Source organism: Molossus molossus, unplaced genomic scaffold (assembly GCF_014108415.1).
Source record: "Molossus molossus isolate mMolMol1 unplaced genomic scaffold, mMolMol1.p scaffold_m16_p_20, whole genome shotgun sequence".
NCBI classification, from domain to species: domain Eukaryota; kingdom Metazoa; phylum Chordata; class Mammalia; order Chiroptera; family Molossidae; genus Molossus; species Molossus molossus.
In genome coordinates this window covers 41615134-41638125 of record NW_023425356.1, presented here as the reverse complement: position 1 = coordinate 41638125, position 22992 = coordinate 41615134, and the positions used below count along the sequence as shown (strand labels likewise).

The window sequence follows — 22992 nt, the reverse complement described above, 5'->3', positions numbered from 1 at the left end:
AGGTCCTAGGCAAGAATTTGAAGTTGTACCAGGATTTGGGGACTCAAATTTAGTTAGCTTGGGAGACAGAATGTTCAGTGGGAAAAGCCCAAGGGGAATAAGTGTATGCTATAAAGCAGGATCATTTAATTGGTTGGTTTGTTTTCGTAAATACTTCTTGTACCTCCTTTCCCAAGCCCTCAGCTTTCCCTGTGCACAGCACGATAATCAGTCTGCCAGAGGATCTTCCCACAATCCAGGTCGTTTCATTGAGACGCCCAGACGTTGGACTATTTTGAGATGAGGACACGAACATGGGACTTTTGAAATTGGAACGGTCCTGGAAAAGATGGGATTTATTATTATAGATGTGTCGCTGATCAAAAGCAGGCTGGGTGAGAAGGTATGAAAGAAAGAGCGAATTTCACCAGTTTAGCAAACAACTGTAGCCCTGGCCAGGTGGCTCAGTTGGTTGGAGCATTGTCCAGATACACCAAGTTTGTGGGTTTGACCCCGGTCTGGGTACATGAGAGAAGCAAACAATGAAGGCACAACTAAGTGGACTGACAAATCTATGTCTCTCTCTCCCTCCCTCCCTCCCTCTCTTATCAATAAAACAATAACAAAAAACGTTTTTCATCAGGTCAAATCACTTGCCAGAAAATTCACATATAATTTTTAAAAAAGAAAACAATGGTAAGATTTCTTCTTACCTCGGAGAGCAGCATCTATAGGGTTCTCCTGCTGTCTCCCTTCTCCCCATCTAATCAGTACACTTAGGAAAATTGTTAACCTTTTTTTTAATCGTCTCCATCTGATTGACTCCTTTTAAAATTAGTTCTGTTGATTACAGAAGTAACCTTGTTGCAGATCTTTCTGCGAAGCTTGGGAGGTCTGGGCCAGGCCAGGAAGTTGTCCCTAAGGGAAGAATTGCCAGGACCCAGAACACAGTGGCTGAGCGTCAACCCATGCACCAGGGATGATTCCATACTCTCCCAAAGCCAGTCTAGCTCTAAAAAAGTTAACCCAGCACACCCACGTGTACATGTCCAGAACAGACTTTCCGTCAGCAGCGAGGCACGGAGATTCGGTGGGAACTGTTCTCGGCGAGATGGAGCTGCCACAGCAGTCCGGCCCCTCTCTGATGGCGCCCAGGAGTGACACGCTAGAACTGCCACCAGGGCGTTGCCTTTGCCCAGATGGATGGTGGCTTCCAGCTGTTTGCACAGGGAGGGCGGGGAGCGGGTTCCCGATGGGGTGTCAGTGATCGTTTGTGATGGGCACTCGGATAAACCACCTGACAAGACCAACAGGAAGAAAAGGGACGTTGAGAACAGGCATGAGGGAGCTGGAGGGAGACAGCGCCGCTTCCCTCCTCTTGGTCACGTTGGCTCAGTGCTCTGCTGCCAGGACCTGTGGCTGGGGACAGTGGCCATGCTGTTTGCCGCCCGTGTGGGACCCGGGGCAGGGGGCCTGCAGTCCCACAGGGCTCCCCCATGCCTCCAACAAAAGGAACACTAGCCCAGCTGGTGTGGCTCAGTGGTTGAGGGCTGACCCCTGCACCAAGAGGTCACCGGTTCGATTCCCAGTCAGGGCACATGCCCAGGTTGTGGGCCCGATCCCCAGTGGGGGGCACGCAGGAGGCAGCCAGTCGATGTTCTCTCTCATCGATGTTTCTATCTCTCTCCCTTCTTCTCTCTCTAAAATGAATAAAGAAAAAAAAAAGGAAAACTGGGTTTCTGTAGTGGCTGCTTCGCTCTCATACCCACGTGCTCATCCGTCTGCACAGAGGCCCTTGGCAAGTGCCGGCCTTGATGGCTGCGTCGCCATGGAAATGGGTGACACATTTGTGATGCGTTGTCTATTTCCAGATGGACATCTTCGTTCCTTGGAGAAACTCAACAGACCATTTTTACCTTCGCTTTGTACAAATGGTGGCTGATCTAAGGGTCTCGCTGGCTCTGTTTTCTCCGGGATGACTCTGGGGCGGAGCGTTGAGTAGCGACGACGGGCCTGGCTTTGTGGCTGTGGGCGTTTGCTTTTCCTTTCCGGGGTCCAGGCTCAGTGCCTTCCTGCAGCACAGCCCGGGAGCCCGCCACCACCCGGTCCTCTGTCTGAATTAGTGATGATTCTGTCTCGATGTGAAAAGAAAGTCTGTTTGGGATGACGCTGCTTCAGGTCATGCAGCCAGCAGCTTTTCCCTTTCGTTGATGACAAACATTGGAAAAATATGAGTAGTGGGTCTGCTGCTTTCCATTCAGTTGCGTTCCCTGGAGGGGTGGGAAGGGCTGAGGGCTGCGTCTCGCTGGCGCGGGGAGGGGAGCCGGCAGGGCAAGGCCGGGTGGCCCCTCTGGGAGACACGGTTCTCTGCAGCCGGCAGAAGGGCCGGCTTTCGCAAGGTTCTTTCCGAAGGCTGCTTAGTTCCTCAAATGTTGAGCTTTTCCCAAGCTACCATGTGAGTGTTTGGGTCCTATAGACAGGAATCATACGATCCAATGGAGTTGTGTGGAAACATATACTGCGTGTGTGTGTGTAATTTATATTGAAATAATTACAGACTCACTGTAAGTAATTAAGATCACAACTTAGATCAGTGAAATGTTAGCAATTAGCCCAGTGACCCATGGTTTATAAATATGACTATCCCAACCTGAAGTCAAGGAGGCCCATCTGAGCTGATTTTCATCTCTGTAATTGTATTGAAGGCATAATTTGTCAGTGTCTCTTTCTTAAATTAACAACTGCTTTTCCAGATTCTGAGTAAATAATCCTTAATTAAATGTGCCAATTTTTATTAATTCCCTTTCTGTTTTTTTTCTCTTCTGAATATCAAATTGGAATGTGAAAGTCTCGTGTGCTGTGGATCAGAAGTCATTGATTAACTCGTTAGCGCATTTAGGACTTGTTTTTCCTAAAGGGCTCATTATTGTAACCCCACACCAGTCTTTCTAATTTCTTTAGAAAGAAGCAGAAGCAATAACTACCTTGGATTGTCAGGTGGAAAAAAAACAGTTGGCTTAGCCATGAACATGGAGTCTTTATTCAGATGTATGCAAATGTATTACTTTCATAAGGATGATAATTTTGAGAAACATTTGAACAGCATAATTACTTGGAGAAATGTTACTATAACAAATGTCTTTGGGGTAGTGTATTAAGGGATAGTGTGACGAAGCCTGAAACTATAAAGAAAATAAGGCAAGTTGGTTGATGAAATTTTTTAATTCCATAATTTCTGTGATTTTCCCCCAACAAATCGGACACGAGATGACTCAAAGTCACACGTATTTTTTACCTAGTGTGCCCAAGTCATACCCTGTAGACAGGAATCTGATGCAGATGTCATCATCACCCTCACCACCTCTCTACCCTGGAAAAGAGCTTTAGCTGCAAGTTTTCCTGAATTTGTCTTAGAATGTTGATCAATATTGGGATTGATTGTACTCTCTGTTTAGCTGTTGTGAAGTTTGGGTTTCACCATGGCCCACTACGCTCTCCAGCCTTGAGTGATATAGCCGCCTATTAGAGCCATTGGATATTACAGTTCTTCATTCATGTGACTTTACAGAGAGATTCGTGTGTGTGTGTGTGTGTGTGTGTGTGTGTGTGTGTAGCATGTGAAATAATGGCCGAGAGTTCCGCATTTATACAGGGATTACAAATAGGATAAAGCTATTTCCCATTGTGTGTATCTATTTCTTGATCAATTCAGCTCTTCAGCCTGAAACAGTACTTTGTTTTTCCAAAAGAGAGAAATTAAGGTGTGAATGAACTGCTGAAAATTGCTGCCACTGATACCTTGAAGTCATATTCTCCTAAGGAAAACATTGGTTCCTAAGGAGAAACATCTTCCCTAGACCATGATGTGATCTGCCCTAGTGTGTGCAGAGTCCAAATCGTCTTAGAAGTGGAGTAACCTGTCTCTCTGCCACCCTGTGCTCTCTGTAAAAGGACCAGGTGATGCCACTGTCATTAGCTGTCTCTGTGGCGCTGAACTTTTCCCGGTAGACAGAGGAGAGCGCCCCCTAAGGAGAGGCTGGTTAAACCATCCAGGTGGTTTCAGATGCATCCCACGGAAAGGGAGAGGGAAAGATGCTATCACATGACACCGTTAGGCTTTTCTCACTGACACTTTCCTACCGTTGTGAAAAAAGTCATAAAATGTCTTTTCTTTTTTTGGTACTCAGATGAGTATAGGATCAAACCGGTGGAAGAGGTCAAATACATGAAAAACGGGGCAGAAGAGGAGCAGAAAATAGCAGCCAGGAACCAAGAAAACTTGGTAAGAATTGAATTTTTCATATAACCACGCATTCTGGTGACACCCTTGTAATAAAATCTGCACTGCACGTTTAAATGGCAACTTACACCCTGGGCACCAGGTTTCTTGAAAATGCCGTCACTATTTATAGCTTGCCTGGAAGCCAACCATTACTCCTGTATCCTGTTTGTTCCTGAATAAGCCTTTCTTTCATCTTGATAGAGAATGCTCCAGGGGAAACAATAGCAAAATTATTAGTGTTTTAAAATGGTTAGATTTAAAAGAAAAAGCATGAAATAGGGTTGAGATTTATGGGGAGAGGACCATTCTTTTCTTTTCTTTTTCTCCACCTCCTTTAACTCTTATCCAGGTCAGAGTGAATGGCTAAGTTTCATTATTCTGGACATCTAGTGTATTGAGGAAAGTTGACTTTCAAAGGAAAATAATGTACTTTTAAGATAGGTCTCTATTGAAGTAGTCAGTATTTCACATTCGTGATGTTAAATATGGGTTTTGAGTTAATGTGAGAACTGTAATGACTTAAAATAGAAAGCTAGGAACCATTTTTTTTTATATGAATCAATAGACATGTTCCAACTTAATATTCCATCTCTGTAAAAACATTTAGTTAACTGTCATATTAGCTGATTTCTTAAAAGAGGTTACAGATCATTAAGAAAATGCATTTATTCAGGTGTGCTGGAGCAAAATTGCTTTTATATTTTATTTTGGGGCTGACTATTTGCTATTTTTTGTGTGTTTGAGTGAATGTACTTTTAAGAAGCTTGCGATATCAGGAGATATTTTCTCCTGACTTAAACTCCTTTTTCTGTGGTGTGCTCTGTTGTTATGACTTGTGCATTAGCAGAGGGCTTTGGCAGAATAGTACCCAGTGCTCCTGAGTGTCTAAGGCTGTCATTTTCCACGATGCGCTAATGAACATAATGGGCTAATTCTTTTCTATGCTGTGAACATCTGATCTACAACTCAAAATACCAAAGTATCAACAACTGAGCATTTTAGATCACTTTAAAGGAGTGAAAATACTTTATCGTACAATTTTTCTTCAAAAATGGGATTTGGATCACCAGGTTTCACTTAAGTCACAGAGATTCATCATACCTATGGTATGTCTGAACATCAAACCACAAATCCAGAAAAAAGGTCGCTATGCCTAAATAGTGGAATATCACCCTGTTGATGTGAATTTCTTTTTTTTATCCTGGATAGATAAATAGAAGACCTAAATAATTGAAGCATCAGTAGTCATTTTTCTACTTTATGTTACTGAAAATCAGAGTTTTCCTCGCTTGATGTAATTTTGGCTTGATTTACGAATCTCACCTTTAATGTTTCCATTGGAGGCAAACAGTTCTGGTGACTGCCTGGCGCTGGCTGTTTCTCGGATCTAAGCACTAGCGTCCATTCCTGCTTCTCATGCCCGTATTTCTGAGACCTCAGGGACGAAATGACCTTTAACTTACAGCTTGTGAGTTTCCCTCAGCGTTCTCTTACCATATTTAGGCCAGTGCAACGTTCTCCCTGTTCTCTTGGTTTTATAATCGATCACCTGCTCAGTGCCCGAGAAGCTTTTTCAGCACCGTGGCCAGAATCTTCACCGGTGCTTTTCTCTGCCGACTGGATTCCAAGAGAGAGATTTTTGCTCAGGGATCCTCTGTAGCCCCCCCACACCCCTTTACTCCGCCCGACAATCCGAGTCAAGGCCTCCAACAGCGGTCTTCACGAATGTCAGTACTTTGATGGATAAGGGCGAGCACACGGTTCTCTTTGATCGAGACTTCTAGACTGCTTTCCAAAATCCAGTGATTTTCAGCTGTCTGAGAGCACGTCACCTTTGTCACCCACGTCACCCATGCCATCCCTCGGGATGCATAATCAGGTACTGACCGCGCTGTTGCTTAAGAAAACGAACAGCCTCCTACGTCTGAAGCTACATTGGAAGGTGGATGAAGTGCGTTTAACAATTCTTGATTTTTACCTCCATCAAAATAATCTGAGTCAAGAAGTTTTCGTGTTTCAAAGAATGACTTTATTTAAGATGTCGGTCAAAGTATTTTTTAAAATATTTTTTACTCCAACTGTTGAAACTAAGGAGCTCAGCAAACAGAACCAAGGCAGAATGACAGTGGGCTCTGGAGGCAGAAACTGCCCAGGTTGAAACCTCAGCTCTGCCATTTGCTCATTGCGGGATCGAGGTCCTGCTCTAAACCTCCCGCCCATCAACTGGGGAGAAAGACAGTGCCTCCTGGTGGTGCTGTTTGGAAGGTTACATGAGATGCTCATTTTTAGGCTTTGAGGGCAGTACCTGGTATGTGATGGGCACCTGGTAAGAGTTAGGCATTATCATAGAAAAGAAAAGGAACGAATAAAGGATGTCAGAGTCAGTGTTTCTTTCCTTTTTCCTTTTCGTTAGTTGGTGAGAGATTGCTAAATGAATACTTTAGGTTAAACGCATTTTGAAAAATCTTGCTCTGGAACTACACAGATCGGTAATTATTTAAACAAGTATGTTTTGAGCACTTACTATGCCTAAGGCCCTTGTTTGTATAGAGAGACACGGGAAAGTTGAGAGAACAGTTCTGTTCAACAGATATTCTGTGGATTGCCTCTGAGTGTGAGGCTCTGTACCAGACTGCAGAAAAATAGAAAATTAGGCAAAGCCCTGACCTTCACCGCCAGCTGCTGTGTTGCTGATGCTAAGCACCAAGTGACTATAAATAAAACAGGATGAGATTGATTCCAACCAGGAGGGCAATACAAAGTCCTGCTGCTGTCAGAGGAGGCCGAGATCTGTTCATCGGGGTGTTGGACCCCACTTCATGAAAGGGCTGGTATTTCCAGTGGGCCTCGAAGGACAGAATGAGCGGTGAGTGTCCCAGGAAGAAGTAACAGGACCGGAAAACGCAGAAGAGATTTAATAAAAAGCACAACGTCCTGTTTGGTTGGGGACTAGGGAGGAAGAACAGAGCGGGCTAGCCATGGGAAATTAGAATCAGAATGTAGATGAGGTCGTGTATAGAGAGCCTTGGTGCAGCCGAGAGGTCTGAAATGAACTCCCCGGGTTCAAGGGAGCCTTTGGAGGTTTTCGACGAGAGCTTGGCACGATGAGATTACTATTCAGGAACGATTGTGTGGCAGCAGAGGTGCGTGTGGATTGGTGTGGGGGGCCAGGTGGAAGACCGTTCAGAATAGTTTCTGCAGGAAACAATGAGCCTGAACTAAAGTGGTGGCGGGGAGAATAGTAAAGATTTGGGCTGGGTGGCAACAGAAGCAACAACATTTGACAACTCATTGTAGATATTAGCAAAAATAAAACAAAAGAGAGGAATCAGGATAGAATGGTAATACCAAGATTGTGACTGGTGGTAGTAAGGACAAATAGTATCGTCAGTGAAATTGTAAAACCACTGGAAAGATTGGGTTTGCTGAAAATACAAGGTGTGTCTTCCTGCCTTCATTCCTTCATTATTCATTATCCACAGGAGAGAAAGTTAAGCTACTGATCACACAACAATGTAACAGGTGCACTAACAGAGCAGGTATACCACCAGGGTCTTGGGCTCTGTGCTTTGGGGGACACAGAGACCCATCAGAGGTAAATCCCACTCTAGGGAGCTCACTTGCTGGTAGCATATAGAAGCCATGTGACCTAAATGACCACAATTCAAGGAACATTGTGAGTGTAGATGTTGATTTTGAGCAAGCAAAGCTTTAGGAACTCACAGAACATGTGTGCGGAGAAGTCTAGCAAAGAGCAAAGATGAGGGATATAGTAGGTGTTCAGTATGTGTTTGTTGGCATGAGTGGATCGGTGAATGAATGAATATGAGTAGTTGGACCTAGAGGTGCAACCAGTAGTTGGCACCTAGTAATTTGCTCAGTACTCTTTTTAAAAATGTTTTTATTATTTTAATTGCAATTGACGTATGGTATTATATTAGCTTCAGGTGGACAGGAGAGTAAGTTTACATTTATATACCTTTCACCACAATAAGTCTAGTATCCATCTATCGCCGTGCATAGTTATTCCGATGTTGATTATTTTCCTTATCCCCATGACTTACTTATAACTGGAATTTTTAGATCTCCCGTCACTGGGACCCTTGTCCGCAGTTCCCGTAGGTGGAGGAGATGCATGCTGGTTTTCTGAGGCTGAGGATGAATCACTTACATGTCAGTCGTTTATATACTCTCCATGCAGAGATGTACATTTATCCCCGTTTTCAGCATTGCTGGACATCATGTATTCTATTTTACTTCTCTCGACTTTAATTCCTACTTAAGGAAGGGGGTGTGAGTGGGAGATTACACATAGATATACAGCAATATAGGTCCTGGCTTCTTCATTTCTAGCTTTATAATTTTGGTCAAATATTTAAAGCTTCTGGACTTCAAGTTCTTCATTTGAAACCTGAGAATAACAAAAATTATTGTATTAGAAGAAAACATAGAATATGTTTACAATCCTAGCAAAGGGAGGCTTTCTTAAACAAGACATGGAGAGCCAGAGCTATGGAGAAAGAAAAGTGGTTTATTTCATTAGATCAAAATTAAGTACTTCTATAACAATAAATACTAAAAAAAAAAAAAAAAAAAATAGTTAATAGATAGGCAACAGCCTGGGTGAAACTATTTATGCCATATAAATGCAAAGGATCAATATCTGAGATTTATAAAGAACGCTCGTAAGTAATTAAGAAAAGGGTAACCCATTAGAAAAAGAGGTAAATGAAATGAACAGATGGTTCAGGGTAGAGGATACTGGGCAGTAAGCGGGTGAAAAGATGTTCCGCGTCACTAGTGCGGCGGGTGCTCTCCTCCCCGACTCGCTGCATCAGAAGACTGGCAGGTTTCTCCCCGAAAGGTGCTGACTGCAGCCGAAGGTGTGCTCGCCTGGACGGCGGCCGGGCTGCTCTCTCCAACACCTCTGTGCTTGTGCGCCCTCAGCTAATTGTATGTTTTCCAAGAGCCAGTGTGAGGGTTCCCAGACCTGTTTATACTGGTTGAATGGCATTATAATTATGTGATTTAGTTAAGTAATATGTACACCAATGAGACACAAGCGTGGAGAGAGAGCTGTTTCGGTGACAATTAAGGTGAATACTTTAGAAATCTTGACGAAGGCACAGTACTGATAGCTCTCTGTCCAAGTGAATTTTGCACTCAGATTGCTTCACAGGGTCTTTCTCTTCACATAGGAGACCAAGCCAGGGGATCTTAGATGCGCACTGTAAGGCCGTGGTTAATGCAGGGGGTATGCGGAGCTCCAGTCAGTAATTCCTCACGTCTGGGAACATCATTCCTCCGTCAAAAGATGGGAGAGGAGAGGCACATCTGTGTTTTTAAAATAAAATAATATATACATTCGTACGTTGCCCTGCTTTAACTGACTTTACCGTTTGATTGCCTAATACACCTTTCACTGTAGTCAGGGAAATGCAAATGAAAACATGATCCTTTAGATTGGCAAAAATCTCAAGTTTGCTAATATCATATTTTGGCACGGTTGTAGGAAAATGTGTATTCACATGCTAGCGGTAAACAGCTTGGAGGACAGTTTGGCAGAATCGATTCAACTTGGAACATGTACACCCATGACCCAGCATTTCCACGTCTCGGTACGCACCCCGGCAGCGGCCTGGGGGCATGGGGTGCTTGCACAGACTCCTCGCTGCGGTACTGTTTCTGAGAGTGAAAAGTGGAAAATGACCTTAATGCTTGTCAATGGGAGACTGGTACAGCTGTTGCCTAGTAGGCAGCAGTGCTATGGAGTGACTCAGCTTTAGGAACTGTCATGGAGAAATGCAAGCTGTAGAATGGATATGTGTATTATGATAACACTTAAAGGTTTCTTAGTGAAACAGACCAACAATATTAGAGAAAGAGAGAGGCGGGGAGAGAGAGAGAGAGATTGATTTTGCTAAATTGTCCTTCAAGTCTATACATAGACTCATACAGAAACCTAGATGGAGGACCTGGCCTGTTTGGCTCAGTAATTGGAGCACTGGCCCGAGGACCGAAGGGTTGTGGGTTCGATTCTGGTCAAAGGCATGTGCTTGGGTTGCAGGTTTTCCTGGCCCTGACTGCAGCTGTGCAGGAGGCAACCAATCAGTGTGTCTTTCTCAACATTGATGTTTCTCTCCCTCGCTCTCTCTCCCTCTCTACCTTCTACTCACTAGAAAAATAAAAAAATCAATGGGGGGGGAGACACTATGTATCCAAAACTACTAACAATGGGTACCAGAATTAATGGGGGATGTAAGCATGCCAAGGCTCAGTTTCTTCCTCTGCAAAATGGGGATAATATTTGAACCCACTTTATCAGGAAGTTGTGAAAATTCAGTAAGATGTGCTTGCACACTGAGCGCAGTGTCTAGCACAGAAAACGCCACTGTTGGCAACATCAGTAATGGAGCTGGATTGGGTAGGAACGATGAGAAAGAGTGTTCTTAGTATCTTAAATACCCTTGGCTTTTCTTTATTCTCTGATACCCGATTAACAGAAGGCCGTTAAAAGGAAGCTCAGGGATCATCTCGCCTCACTTTATGTAGGTTAGTGGTTCTGCATATAAATAAATTAATCCAGACTCGGTAGTAGCCATTCCCCTTGGTTTCCCCAGAGTAAGTATCTTGACAAATACAGACATTCAGTTTAGTTTGGAAGCGCTCCCCTCTTACACATCATCTTGTTTTCTTGAGTAACATTTGTCATTCTTTATCTGTCTTCCCATTGGAGTTAATTAATCATTTCATGGTGGATCTTTTTTTTTTTTGGTGGATTTTTATTTTTTGGTGTTTCCTAGATTTACCTGTATTACATTGGGTTTTTGATTCGCTATTTCCAGATATCTTTTTTTTTTTTATCCAGATATCTTTGTATAAATGAGAAGATTCTTTTCTATCAGATGACGTATAACACAGGTGGCTACACTTTGATTTTATACTTATGTGTAGAGGTGAAGACTGATTTGAGACACCCTTGCCTAAGTCACCAACTCCTGAGTACAATCAACTGGCAAAATAAAAAGTGTTCTAATGTGCTTTTGTGGAAAAGGAGAGTAGAATCAAGCTGTAGGGGTGACCACATCTTCCATCCACCTGTTGCGTTTGTGAGAGCGCCCATACCTACCTCCAATGTGCTACATTTCCAATAAATGTCAGAACATCTAGTTGCGGAAATGAAGACTTGGAGATTAGGAGATGTGTTTGATAGAGGAAATGCTCCAGAAACTGTGAGAGTTCTCCCTGGACCAGTGGTGTCCAGCTGGTGAGACTAGGACATATCCCTGACCCACCGAATACACGTGGTTGAAGCTGTCCCACATAGGAGGCCAGTGTTCTCCAAATTGATTGACAGCCTGAAACCAGAAAATAGTCTGCAATTCCATTTGTCACTGTAGGTCCATGGGAAAGGTAAGAGCTTACCTGCGAGGAACAAAATGCATGTGAAGGAACATTGTAACCTGTGATCTATAATGTTTATTATACAAAGAGTCTATCGAAACTCTTCTTTTTAACAAATACAACCATGTTTACTCATTCAGTGACTCTCTAGGGCAGCTACTACCCTAGCCAACTGACTTTTCTGTTTAAAGGTTGTTCCCTGTGATCTTAGGAATGACTGTTTATCTTTGAGTGTTCGTCCTCAAATGGAAGGCCAAGTAATTGTTTTTGGAAAGTGATTAAGACAAAAGATTGTGACTTTGAATTGTCCCAATTTCCCAAGTCATTTGAACACTCCTCCTCCTGTTGAGAATAAGGTAAAACAAACTGATGTTACAGAGTTGGGAGGCCACTCTTCTCTGCTCCTTCCTTCCAGGTGCATGTTGGATTTGGGCTCAGGCTGGGGCCGGAAGGGGCTACAGGGGGAGGCCTGCACTGGAGGCAGATAATTCCTGGTTGGGGAAAATCCCAAACCAAAGCCAAGATGGAGTGGGTCCTGGAGCATCTGATTCAGGCGAGAGAAGCCTCTTCCTAGAGCAGCTTCATGGACGTCATTCTAACAGAAGCCTCCTCCTCTGAAACCCCCTGCTTCTAACTCAGTGGTCTCGTTCCAGTCCCTGTTCTCTCGTGCATGTGATGTTGGTTTGGCCTTGGGTTCTCCCAGCTCAGTAGAGGAAGAGCATCAGGATCCCGGACACAGTCTACCTGAACCTTTCGTTTCTTAAGGCCATAGCAGCTCATGTGAGGAGAGGTTTGGGTGGTTTCCTTCTCGTTCATTCTGATCGTTGTGGCACAGAAGGAATGGGAGGAAGGATGCTCCCTCTCCGTCGATCTTGGAGATGTCCTCTGTCCAGCTAGCATTTTTGTGTTACTTGAGCCAGGCACATGGAAGGTCTTCTAGGTTCTTCTGGCACTGTGGTCATGGGTTTGAGAGTAGACCTGGAGTAGACCTCAATTCTCCACGGAGGAGGGATTGTCGAATAGAACTTCGAAGCTTCAAGTGTTGAACAAAAGCAAAGTCTCTGATTCAGGGACGGAGTGTTACGAGAATGAAAGCGGGCCCACAAAGGTGCTTTGTAAACATAAAGCCCAACACAAATTATGGTGATTGTTGTTGTCACTAAAGGACACCTGGGTTTGTTTCAGGGATTAGCGGCTGTTCCAGGGTGGAAGCAGAGTTCGGGCACAGCCTTCTTCTGGCCTGAAGTCAGAGTTGATGCATAGTCCCCTTGAACAAAGGCGTGTGATCAGAGCACACTTCTTTCTCCAACAAAGAAAGAGCAACATTGACGTGTGTGCTCCACAGATACAGAAATCAGTGAATCCAAGGCAGGCTTCGGAGCGGCTGCTGCAATCACCCGGAAAGCTAGGCAGAGCAGAACATGCCTGAATCCCGTTTCAGATGGCTTTTCCTTCCTCCGTTCCTGCCAGTACACTGAACCGACCACACGCGGGGACACGCCCTCGGGATCCTGGTACAACACACCTCTTGACTGAACCCCTATTCCAACGTGCTCAGTTCTCATTGTCAGCTAGGCACTGTCTGGGCACTGAGGGGTGTCAGGGTCGACAGAGCACAGCTGCAACTCAGGAACCTCCGGGGAGGCAGGTCATCGCGGAAGGTCTCTGACAAGGCCCTACTGAAGTCCCTGGGAGAACAGGCATGGGACCGGGGACCCTGCCCGGGGTCTGGGGAGGGGCCTGGATGAAACACGTCTCCACGGGCAGCGAAGGCTCAGAAAGGGATTTCAAGCAGCAGGACTAGTGTGACCCGGCGCGGAGATGGGGCACGAATGCTGAGTGGACGGGGAGGCCGATGGAGCACATTGTGTTCATTTGGTTAGTTGATATATGTTAGCTGTTTCGGGGTTTCAGCACATCAATTTCTGGTTTGTGGATACCACATTCTTTCACCGGTTGGCGGTGTTTGTAACCACAGAAGAATTAGAACAGACCTCTGCTCATCTCATTTAAAGATCGAGGGTGTTGATAATGACTTCCCTTTTCCCAGCATTGTTGCAAAAGGTGATGGCTTTTAAAGATGCCTTCCTGGGATGCCAGGGACTGTCCAGAAGTCGTTGTACACAGTCCCTCCTGGCCTTCTGCTCGGCAAAGGAGGGCTTCTCATTTTTCCTCTGCAGTGCAGCAAACACAAGCAGCCTTGGATTGAGACTTTTGGCCAAGAACTGATACTGAAATACAAAGGGAAACGAAGCCCTTCTCGAAAGCTTGATTCATTTGATGCACTTAGTCATTTTAAATATTGGGTTTATGTATCTAAAAGGTGGCCACTGTTTACCCAAGGGGCCCAGTTACAGCAGCAGAGTGGGGAGAAGTGAGTGACAGCCGAGAGGGCCACCTAAGCCTCACCCATCCTTGTTAGACTATCTAGAACAATAACACGGCGGTGTACCTTTTCTGCGAGTTGTTCCTGTTTCTCTCTTATCTCCTACGTGATGCTAAAAATAAAACCTAAGCATCTAAGTTTCACTCATCATTTGGCAAACTCAGTGAGGTAGCTTTACCCGAAGTTAATAATTTATGCCCTGGAGGTGAGGGTATTAAAACAAACCTTAATATATTTCCAAGAGTCTGGGCTGCGAGATGTGTCTCTCCTTGTGGACTGTATTTGTGAGCAAATAATACCCAGTATTGACACAGATAAGGATCCACCAGCCCTATTTGTTTTCAGATGATTCTTGGTAATACAACACATTCTGTGCCTGGCATTCAGATTAGAGAAATAACCAGGCATCAGAAAACTCATACGTCTTCTTTAAAGGCAGGCGGATGTATTGTTTAGCTTGTCAACATCATAATAGATATATGAAGAGGCCATTGTCACTGCCTGCTCCATTCATAACCGGCCTCATTTAATTTATTTACTGGGTTCTCCATATGATAATAGATGGCAACTTTATTCTTCTCTGGAAATTAAAACAATTGAAAATGACAATGACATTTTCCAAAAGTTAATGAGCTGGCTCCATTTTTCTTGCTGGTGCTCACCCCACAGCGTGATGGGAAAGCTCAGATTGCTGCTCACTGGCAGACCTCTGCTCATCACTGGTCACTGGAGGGCTCGCTTAATTGCAGGCCGACCTTTTGTTTCTTTACTACCTTATGGATTTGCACAGTTAAGGCCACTTAGACCAGAAACGAGACAGGAATCTGGTGATTAGACCTAGAAGATGAGTATGGATTGGTCTCAGAAACAAGCAGAGGGTTCACTCTCGGAAGTGGGGTGCAGCAGCACTGACATGAACCTGGGTCTCCCAGATGCTGACTCAGGTTCCTTTACTTCTCCTGAGTCTGGGAGCCTGAAAGGAGGGTCAATGAACACCAGCCGTAGGGCAAGAACAGAAAATCTCACTACTGTGAAACGGTCCATGTGATGTCTTAACTGTACTTTTTAAAAATATATTTTTTTTATTGATTTTTGAAAGAGAGGAAGGAAGAGGGAGAGAGATAGAGACATTGATGAGAGAGAACATTGATTGGCCGCCTCCTGCACACCCTCATTGGGGACTGGACCCACAACCTGAGCATGTGCCCTGACCAAGAATCAAACCAGTGACCTCTTGGTGCACGGGTCGACGCTCAACCACCGAGCCACACCAGCTGGGCATTAGCTGTACTTTTAAATTAACCTTTCCCTGATTATAAGTGTGCTATTTGCTTGAATTACTTTAAAACATACTTGGGAAATAGAGAAGTGAATAAAGAGAAATAAAATCAGCCATAAATCTCCCTGGCCAGTTTGGCTCAGCAGTTAGAGCGTCGGCCTGCGGTCTAGAGAGACCCGGGTTCGGTTCCCGCTAAGGGTACGTACCTCGTGCTGGTGGCAGCCACTCGATGTGTCCCTTTCACATCGATGTTTCTCTCTCTCTCCCTCCTGCTCTATCTGAACAAAAAATGGAAAAATGTCCTCAAGTGAGGATAAAAAAAAAAATCAGCCATAAATTCCATAACAGTTGTTTATGTTTTTATTCCTAATATACATAGGAATATAATTTTTTTCTGAAAAAAGAAATGGACCTGAATTTCTTACAGAGCTAAGCAGTCTTGTCTTCTGTCCAGCCATCATGCTCCTGGGGTATTTTCCCAAGTGATTTGAAAAACTAAGATCACACGAAAACCTTCATGTGGATATTGATAGTAGCTTTATTTATAGTTACCAAAAAAAAAAAAAAAAAAAAAAACCCAGAGGGAACCAAGATGTCCCTCAATGGGTGAATGAACAAACTATAGTCCATCCACACAATGGGATGTTCTTCAGTGATAAAAAGAATGAGCCATGAAAAATCTGGGTGAATCTTAAGTCTATATTGCTAATTGAAAGAATCCAGTCTGGAAGGATGACCTTCTGGAAAAAAAAGCAAAACCATAGAGATGGTAAGTAAATAAATCGATGATTTCCAGGGATTTGTGGGAAAAGGAGGGCTGAATAGGTGAAATATAGGAGACGTTTTTCAGGCAGTGAAACTATTCCCACTGGTACTGTAATGGTAGATACATGCCACTATGCATCTGTCAAAACTCAGAATGTTTACAAATTGAAAATAGCTTTTGGGAGGTCAGGGGATCCCAGGATAGAATGTAGACTGACAAAAGAATCTGCCAGTATCACAAATATATTGAATAACCTCGGGGGGTGGGGGGGTGCTGACCAAAGAAACTGTGGATGAATGGAGACTGCAAGACTAAAAGTAAGAGAAACTGTACATATGCACTATACTCTTTCTTTACTGTGGAGCTAAGCATTAACAATTTTGAAAAGACTAGAGTTAATTAGTGGGTGCTGGATGGTAAAGCCAGGTTCTCACTGGTGGAGGGAGAGATTACACACCCATAGTGGGTGCCTAGAAACACCCTGTGGCCACAGATTAGAGCTGGAGACATCAGTATGAATTGATGTTCAGCCCAATACAGAAACAGATGGATACATGTAGCAATACTGATAGAGATGTATATACATGTGTAACCATACACATGTGGGCATGCATCTATTTGTGTACCTACATGCATTACATGTATAGATACATATATTTATATATGTATGTGCATGTGTAGCTACGTGTTTACATGCACACACACAGACACATATTTTCTTGCTCTGTTAGCTGATAGGACCTAGAAGCAATGTCACCACAGTAACAACAAGCATACCCATTGCACAGATTTTGTCTCTAAAGAAAAGAAACCAGGGCTCCTTGCATAAATGACTGACTATCAGACTGAGGAATCTATAGGATGATCCTGAAGCATCCTGTAGTGCCAGAAAATTAGGAAGTGCTAACACACACACACACATGCACACACACACACATGCACACACACACACAATGACGGGGTGTGTTATAGGGACACAGGAGCCAACTGGAGAAGCTCCCAGTGGCCAAAACAAACAATTTGAGCAACACAATTAATAATATAATATTAGATTGTACTACGTATCCAGTATGGTGTACAGTGTACTTTACACAAAGTAAAAATGAGCATCCATGGGTCCATACTGACATAAATAAATGATTGAATAAATAAACGGAGGACCGTCCCTACAGAAGTTCAGATCATGTGCCCTCGAGCGGGCGGAGCACGAACTTCCTTCTTCAGATTTGGCTGTACACAGTGACCGCCGCAGAAAAAGCACGTTACGGAAATGAGCAATAAAGGGTATCGATACAATGGAAACCTGACAAACACTTCCTCAGCCAGGTGATGAAGATTATCATCAACAGTGATGAGTGATGTTGATAGCAACATCCTCTTGATGCGATGTGAGGAGCATGCATTTTACCTCTGCGGTCTTCCTCCTCGAAACCCGTAAGCTCAGTCTACTAATGAGAAAAACATCCGACAGATCCCAGCTGAGGGCCGTTTTACAAAATACTTCGCCGGCACTCCTGACAACTGCCCAGGTCATCAGAAACAAGGAATATCTGACAAACGGTCACAGCCACGAGGAGCCTAGGGAGACAGGGCAACAGTGTATTGTGGGACCTTGGAACAGAGAGAGGACCCTAGGTAAAAGCTAAGGAAATATGAATACCGTATTAGTGTTGGCTCATTAATTGTGACAAATATACACCCTAATGTAAGATGTTAATAATAGAGGAAATTGCGGAACTTGTCTATTTATAGACAGTGTAAAACTATTTATAATTATACAATATATTTAAGTATAAAAATGAACATGTACTATGTATACTATGAATATACCATAATTTAATACTTTAGTGAACATTTTTCCATAATACTTTTTGTCTCCAGTCATTCCCTTAGGACAAATCCCTATGTGTAGAATTATTGAGACAAATGTATACACTTAATTACCCTCTCTCCAAAGAAGGAATCTCAGGCCAACATGCCTTTCCGCCACCGAAGAATGAGACTGCTCATTTCTCTTCTTTACCACGTGGGCAGTTTTGCCATTTTTAGTTGTTGCTACCTGTATCTTTTTGTTTTGATTTGCATTTCTTTGATTACTAATGAGTTTTTCACGTTTTAAAATGTGTTTATAACTTAGCTTGTGAAGCCCACCGGGATGAGATCCTTGTCTGTTTTATTTGGGACCTGACATAAGGCAGGTGCTAATAAATACTTAATGAAAAAGTGAATAAATTTTATGTCTCATATTTCACTTGTGCTAGAATCTGATATTTTCCTTTTATTGGAATCTAGGGGGGAAAAAAGCAAGACAAAAGCATTTGTTAATTCTGCTCTTAGACATGACTATGAAACTGTATTTCTTCATGAGGAATTCCTAAGTAAGGGCCTCCTTGGACCTTATTCAGATGAGTGGGCCCCTCCTTGATGATGCTGCCTTTGAATTTGACCCAAGACATTGCCCCACAAGAACATTGCACCAGATGGGAGGGATGGTTACATTCAGTGAATCGTGACCTGAGCTGAAGTTACCCCAGATTACATATTCTTCTGACATCAGTCACCCACCCATCATCGGTACATCAACAATGAGGGTACAGAACTAGGAGGGCGGTATTTTTTTAAACATTTATAAGATCCATCAGTTATTCCAACAGTGTTGAATTAAACACATGAATTCAGTTGGACAGTATCACTTCCCCGGCTGCTTGGAGATTGGGGTCATTCGACAGATTTCAGACCCCTGGAGAAGAGCACCCTGACCCAGTACTGTGGACCCAGGGCATCAGAACTTACAAGGTCCCTGCTTCAACCTCAGGGCAGCTTGGAGTCTTGTCCATGATGAGATGGCTGATCTGAGGTGAAACTCTTTGAACTGGATACTATGGGTCTTGTTCTTCGTAGAAAATACTCTCAAAGGTGACGGCTTAAAGTGCCCATCAGTTTGGGGAGTACATTGAGATGACCTACTACGAATAACAATATTTTTTGAGTTGAAGCAATGTTGATTTTTTTTTTTTTACTCCTTAAAGACAGTTCTGCTTCTCCATTTTTGCAAATAATGATATTTTCCTTTGTTTTAAGGCAAAGATAAATATACTTAGCTGGGTAAATGGGGAAAAAAAATAGGTTTTATTTTCATTTTAACACTAGCTATTTACACCTCCTTTGTTTTATTTTTACATAAATTTTTATTATTATAATTATTTTCATATCATGGGTTTCCATGGAAAATTAACTTCCATTTGTAGCATCTTAATTTGTCATAAAATTACCATAAACTTTACACAATGTACTCTTCCTTCATATGTCAGTGTGATTGGATCATACGCTTCTAGTTTTATTTGTCTTAAAGCTTTTTTTAAAAAACTTTTTCAAAAACACTGATTTGAGAGAGAGAGAGAGAGAGAGAGAGAGAGAGAGAGAGAGAGAGAAACACTGATTTGTTGATCCATTTATTTATGCATTCATTGGTTGATTCTTATATGTGCCCTGACCAGGGATCGAACCTACAACTGTGGCATATTGTGACAACACTCTAACCAACTGAACTACCCGGCCAGGGCTAGTTTTATCTGTCTTAATTTTTTCTTTTTGTTTCATGACATCTTTCTTTTCTATCATTTGGCTTTTAAGGTAGTTTTTTGGTTTATTTTAAACCAAGAAATCATAGTAGCATTAAAAAATACTGACTGACAGTTCTGACTGTGTAAGCCGAAGCCATATCAGTGTTGTATGACCAGATCATGAAATGAATCTAAAGACTAAAGTCCAAGAAAAGTTTGCCTATGTTGACTGACCACACGAGTATGGGGGAGTTATCTCTGGGGAGCAGAATAATGGAACACCCCTCTTCTTTAAAAATAATATTTCTGCATTTAAAATGTTTTCCTCCTTAGGGAACATTTATTACTTTGAAAACTCAGGAAAAGGAAATTATACCAAAAGCATTTAAAACACAAGGATTTACTGCAGAGCAGAACAGCAGCCTGAGTATTACTTCAGATGTTAGTTACTCCCCCAGACCCCCTTCGCTTATAATAGACCTCATCATGAGACGAGGGAAAAGGGCCATTCACCCAACTTCCATCTCTGTTGGGAAGCAGCAGAAACTTCACCCTGCTTTGGGTGGCCTGGTAATTGGATGAATGTGGCCATAGACTTCTCAGGGTTTTATAATCTCAGATGGGAAATACATTCACATGTTGACTAATTGCTTTAGCTCTTTAGGAGTTCTTTAAAAAGATACAATGTAAGTACTGTTGTGAATCTGTTCCCATTATTTAGCAAAATTAAACTGATGTTTAAATTTTATTACTAGAGTTCATGTCAGAAAAGTTGACTTAATCAAATTGCCCAGAGAATGGGGTGTGCTGCTGAAACACCAGAATTCCTTTATTCTGGTTATTGAAAGTTTATTGAAATACATTTGCCCCCTCTTTGTTAGTAAGTGTAGGATTTTGAAGATTAGTACATTTTTCTTTCATGATTCAGTATCTTGCCTGGCCTTAAGGTCATTGTTAAAAACACCAAAAACTGAACAATAAATCCAGAAGGTGAAGAGATTTGGTTAAATCCACACTAGCCTCTGACATCCCCTGGAAAAGACTTGTTTTTTTTTGTCTGCACGTTATTTTCTTTCATACTTACTCTCTAAGTACTGTTTGAGCATCCTCCCATCCCCAGCATTTTATTCCTTCACTTGGGATCATTAATGCTGAATGCTCTTTCATCGGCCCAGATGGAATTTGGCAGGAAATACAAACATAAATGAGGCTGTCGGCATTCCGAAACTGTAATGGGACTAACTCGTGTTTGGTTATTGCTTTAAAAAGAGAATTGTTTGACAGCCTTATGGTAAACTAACGGCAAATATCCAGCCATTTTGCTAAAAACCCGCTCTGTTTGCTGGGCACAAATAAAAGCATCGGCTTTGAAACACACTTCTGTATAGCCTATTCATTGAGAAATAGCCCCAAGTGTAAGAATGTTTATACAGGTACATTTTTATCATCCCTTGATACTTTAAAAGAATAACCCTCTACTAGAGAATTGGGTCAGGCTTCACTTTAAGTATGTATGATATTTTAATAATATTTTCTTCCCCCTGCCCAGCCAGTCATCATGGATTGAGGGTCATCATGGACTGAGAGGTCCCCATTTGATTCCCGGTCAGGGCACATGCCCCGGTTGTGGGCTCGATCCCCAGTAGGGGGCGTGCAGGAGGCAGACAATTGATGTTTCTCTCTCACATTGCTGTTTCTCTCTCTCCCTTCCTCTCTCTAAAAAATCATTGAAAAATATAATTTAAAAATAATAATATTTTCTCTCCAAACCTCCCAGTTGCTTAACAGTAACAGTTGCTTCATCCTAGAAGAAAACCAACACCACCACTGTCCTGATGATCTATTATTGCCCGTCAAATCACTACCAAATGGAGAGCCTTCGAGTAACAAGTTACCATCTCCTGGTTTTGTGGAGGACTGAGTTCAGCTAGAAAGCTCCTGCTTGGGGTTGCTCACGCACTTGCACTTGGATGTTGGCTGGGGTCACGCTAAGGTTCAGCTGGGCTGGGTGATCCAGATGACTCCTTTCTGGGGTTGCGAAACGATGTGAGCTGTGAGCTTGTCTGGGGTTACTGACAAGCACCCACATGTCACTTTCCCATATGGCTTGGGCTTCTCACAGTGTGGTGGTCTGAGCGCGGTCAAGCGTACCTGACCCCTGGCTTCCTAGATCCAGCGGCACTTCCTCCAATTCCATTTGTCAGAGCAGTCGAGAGCCTGCCCTGATTCAAGGGCGTGGACAGATAGGCTCTCCCCTGGATGGGGGCGGCAAGGTTGCCTGGCAGAGGGGCACAGATGGGAGAAACGGTAGCAGCCGTCTTTGGGAACTACAGTCAGCTGCAGCCGTTAACCTGCTCCAAGGTTAGGGTGGGTAGGGACCGCTTTATGTGAAAAGCATTGTGGGAAATTCAGTTGACTTCAGAGACCTGGATTATGTCCTCAGTTCAAATTTCTGTTTTAAAAGAAAAGCTGACAGAGAAACACATCTACCTCATACTTGAAGAAAACACCTTTGTAGGTACCAGCTACCCAAAAGGCTAAATGTCTCTAATCCAGGGAAACACAACCAATTATGTCATTCATCAGGTCTTCTCAGATACAAGCTGACTCTGGTCAGGAGCCTGGGAAAAGCAGTCTTGGGCATCAAACCTGGCCACAGTACTTCCTACCTGGATGACCTTATTCAAACCCTATGAGGCATGATCTCTCATCTGTGAACTACAAGTAATGATTTCTCCCTTTCTGTGTTTTGAAGAATAAACATGGTAATTTTTGTAAAACACCTAGTATACTGTAGCACGTAGTATTTAAGGGAAGCTAGCTGTTTTCCTCTGATCTCTGTTTTCTAATTTCTATCTGCATCATGTTCCCTGGAAACCTACCAGCTGCTAGAAGGTGTCAGGCACTTAGTGCTTGTTAACTGAAGTTTTACAATTTTTTTAAAAAAAAACATGTTTTTATTGATTTGAGAGGGAGAGGAAGGGAGAGGGGGGAGAGAGAGAGAAACATCAATGAGAAAGAAACATCAGTCAGCTGCTTCCTGTACACCTCATACTGGGGATCGAGCCTGAAACCTGAGCAGGTGCTCTGACGAGGAATCGAACTGGCAACCTCTTGGTGCACAGGGTGACGCTCAACCACTGAGCCACCCCAGCCAGGCAGGTTTTGCTACTTTGTTGAGCATCATCCATAGAATTTTTTTTAAAATGGGATCTTCTCATTAATTTCAGTTTCAGGTCTCTGAACTTACAAATATAGTAATGATTGCTTTGCTTCCCTAAAAAAAAGTTTACCAATATAGGGGTTGATATTGGATCATTGCTTTTAAAGTAT

The 22992-nt window shown here is 43.0% G+C and overlaps 1 protein-coding gene across 1 annotated transcript in view; it reads left to right on the top strand.

Annotated features, from left to right (window-relative positions):
* The window catches only part of CUNH1orf21 (chromosome unknown C1orf21 homolog), a 121762-nt gene that overhangs the window by 28069 nt on the left and 70701 nt on the right, over nucleotides 1-22992 (top strand). The window contains exon 2 of the mRNA XM_036273639.1: nucleotides 4167-4261. Coding sequence (XP_036129532.1) covers nucleotides 4167-4261 — 95 coding nt within the window. The remainder of the gene's footprint in view (nucleotides 1-4166; nucleotides 4262-22992) is intronic.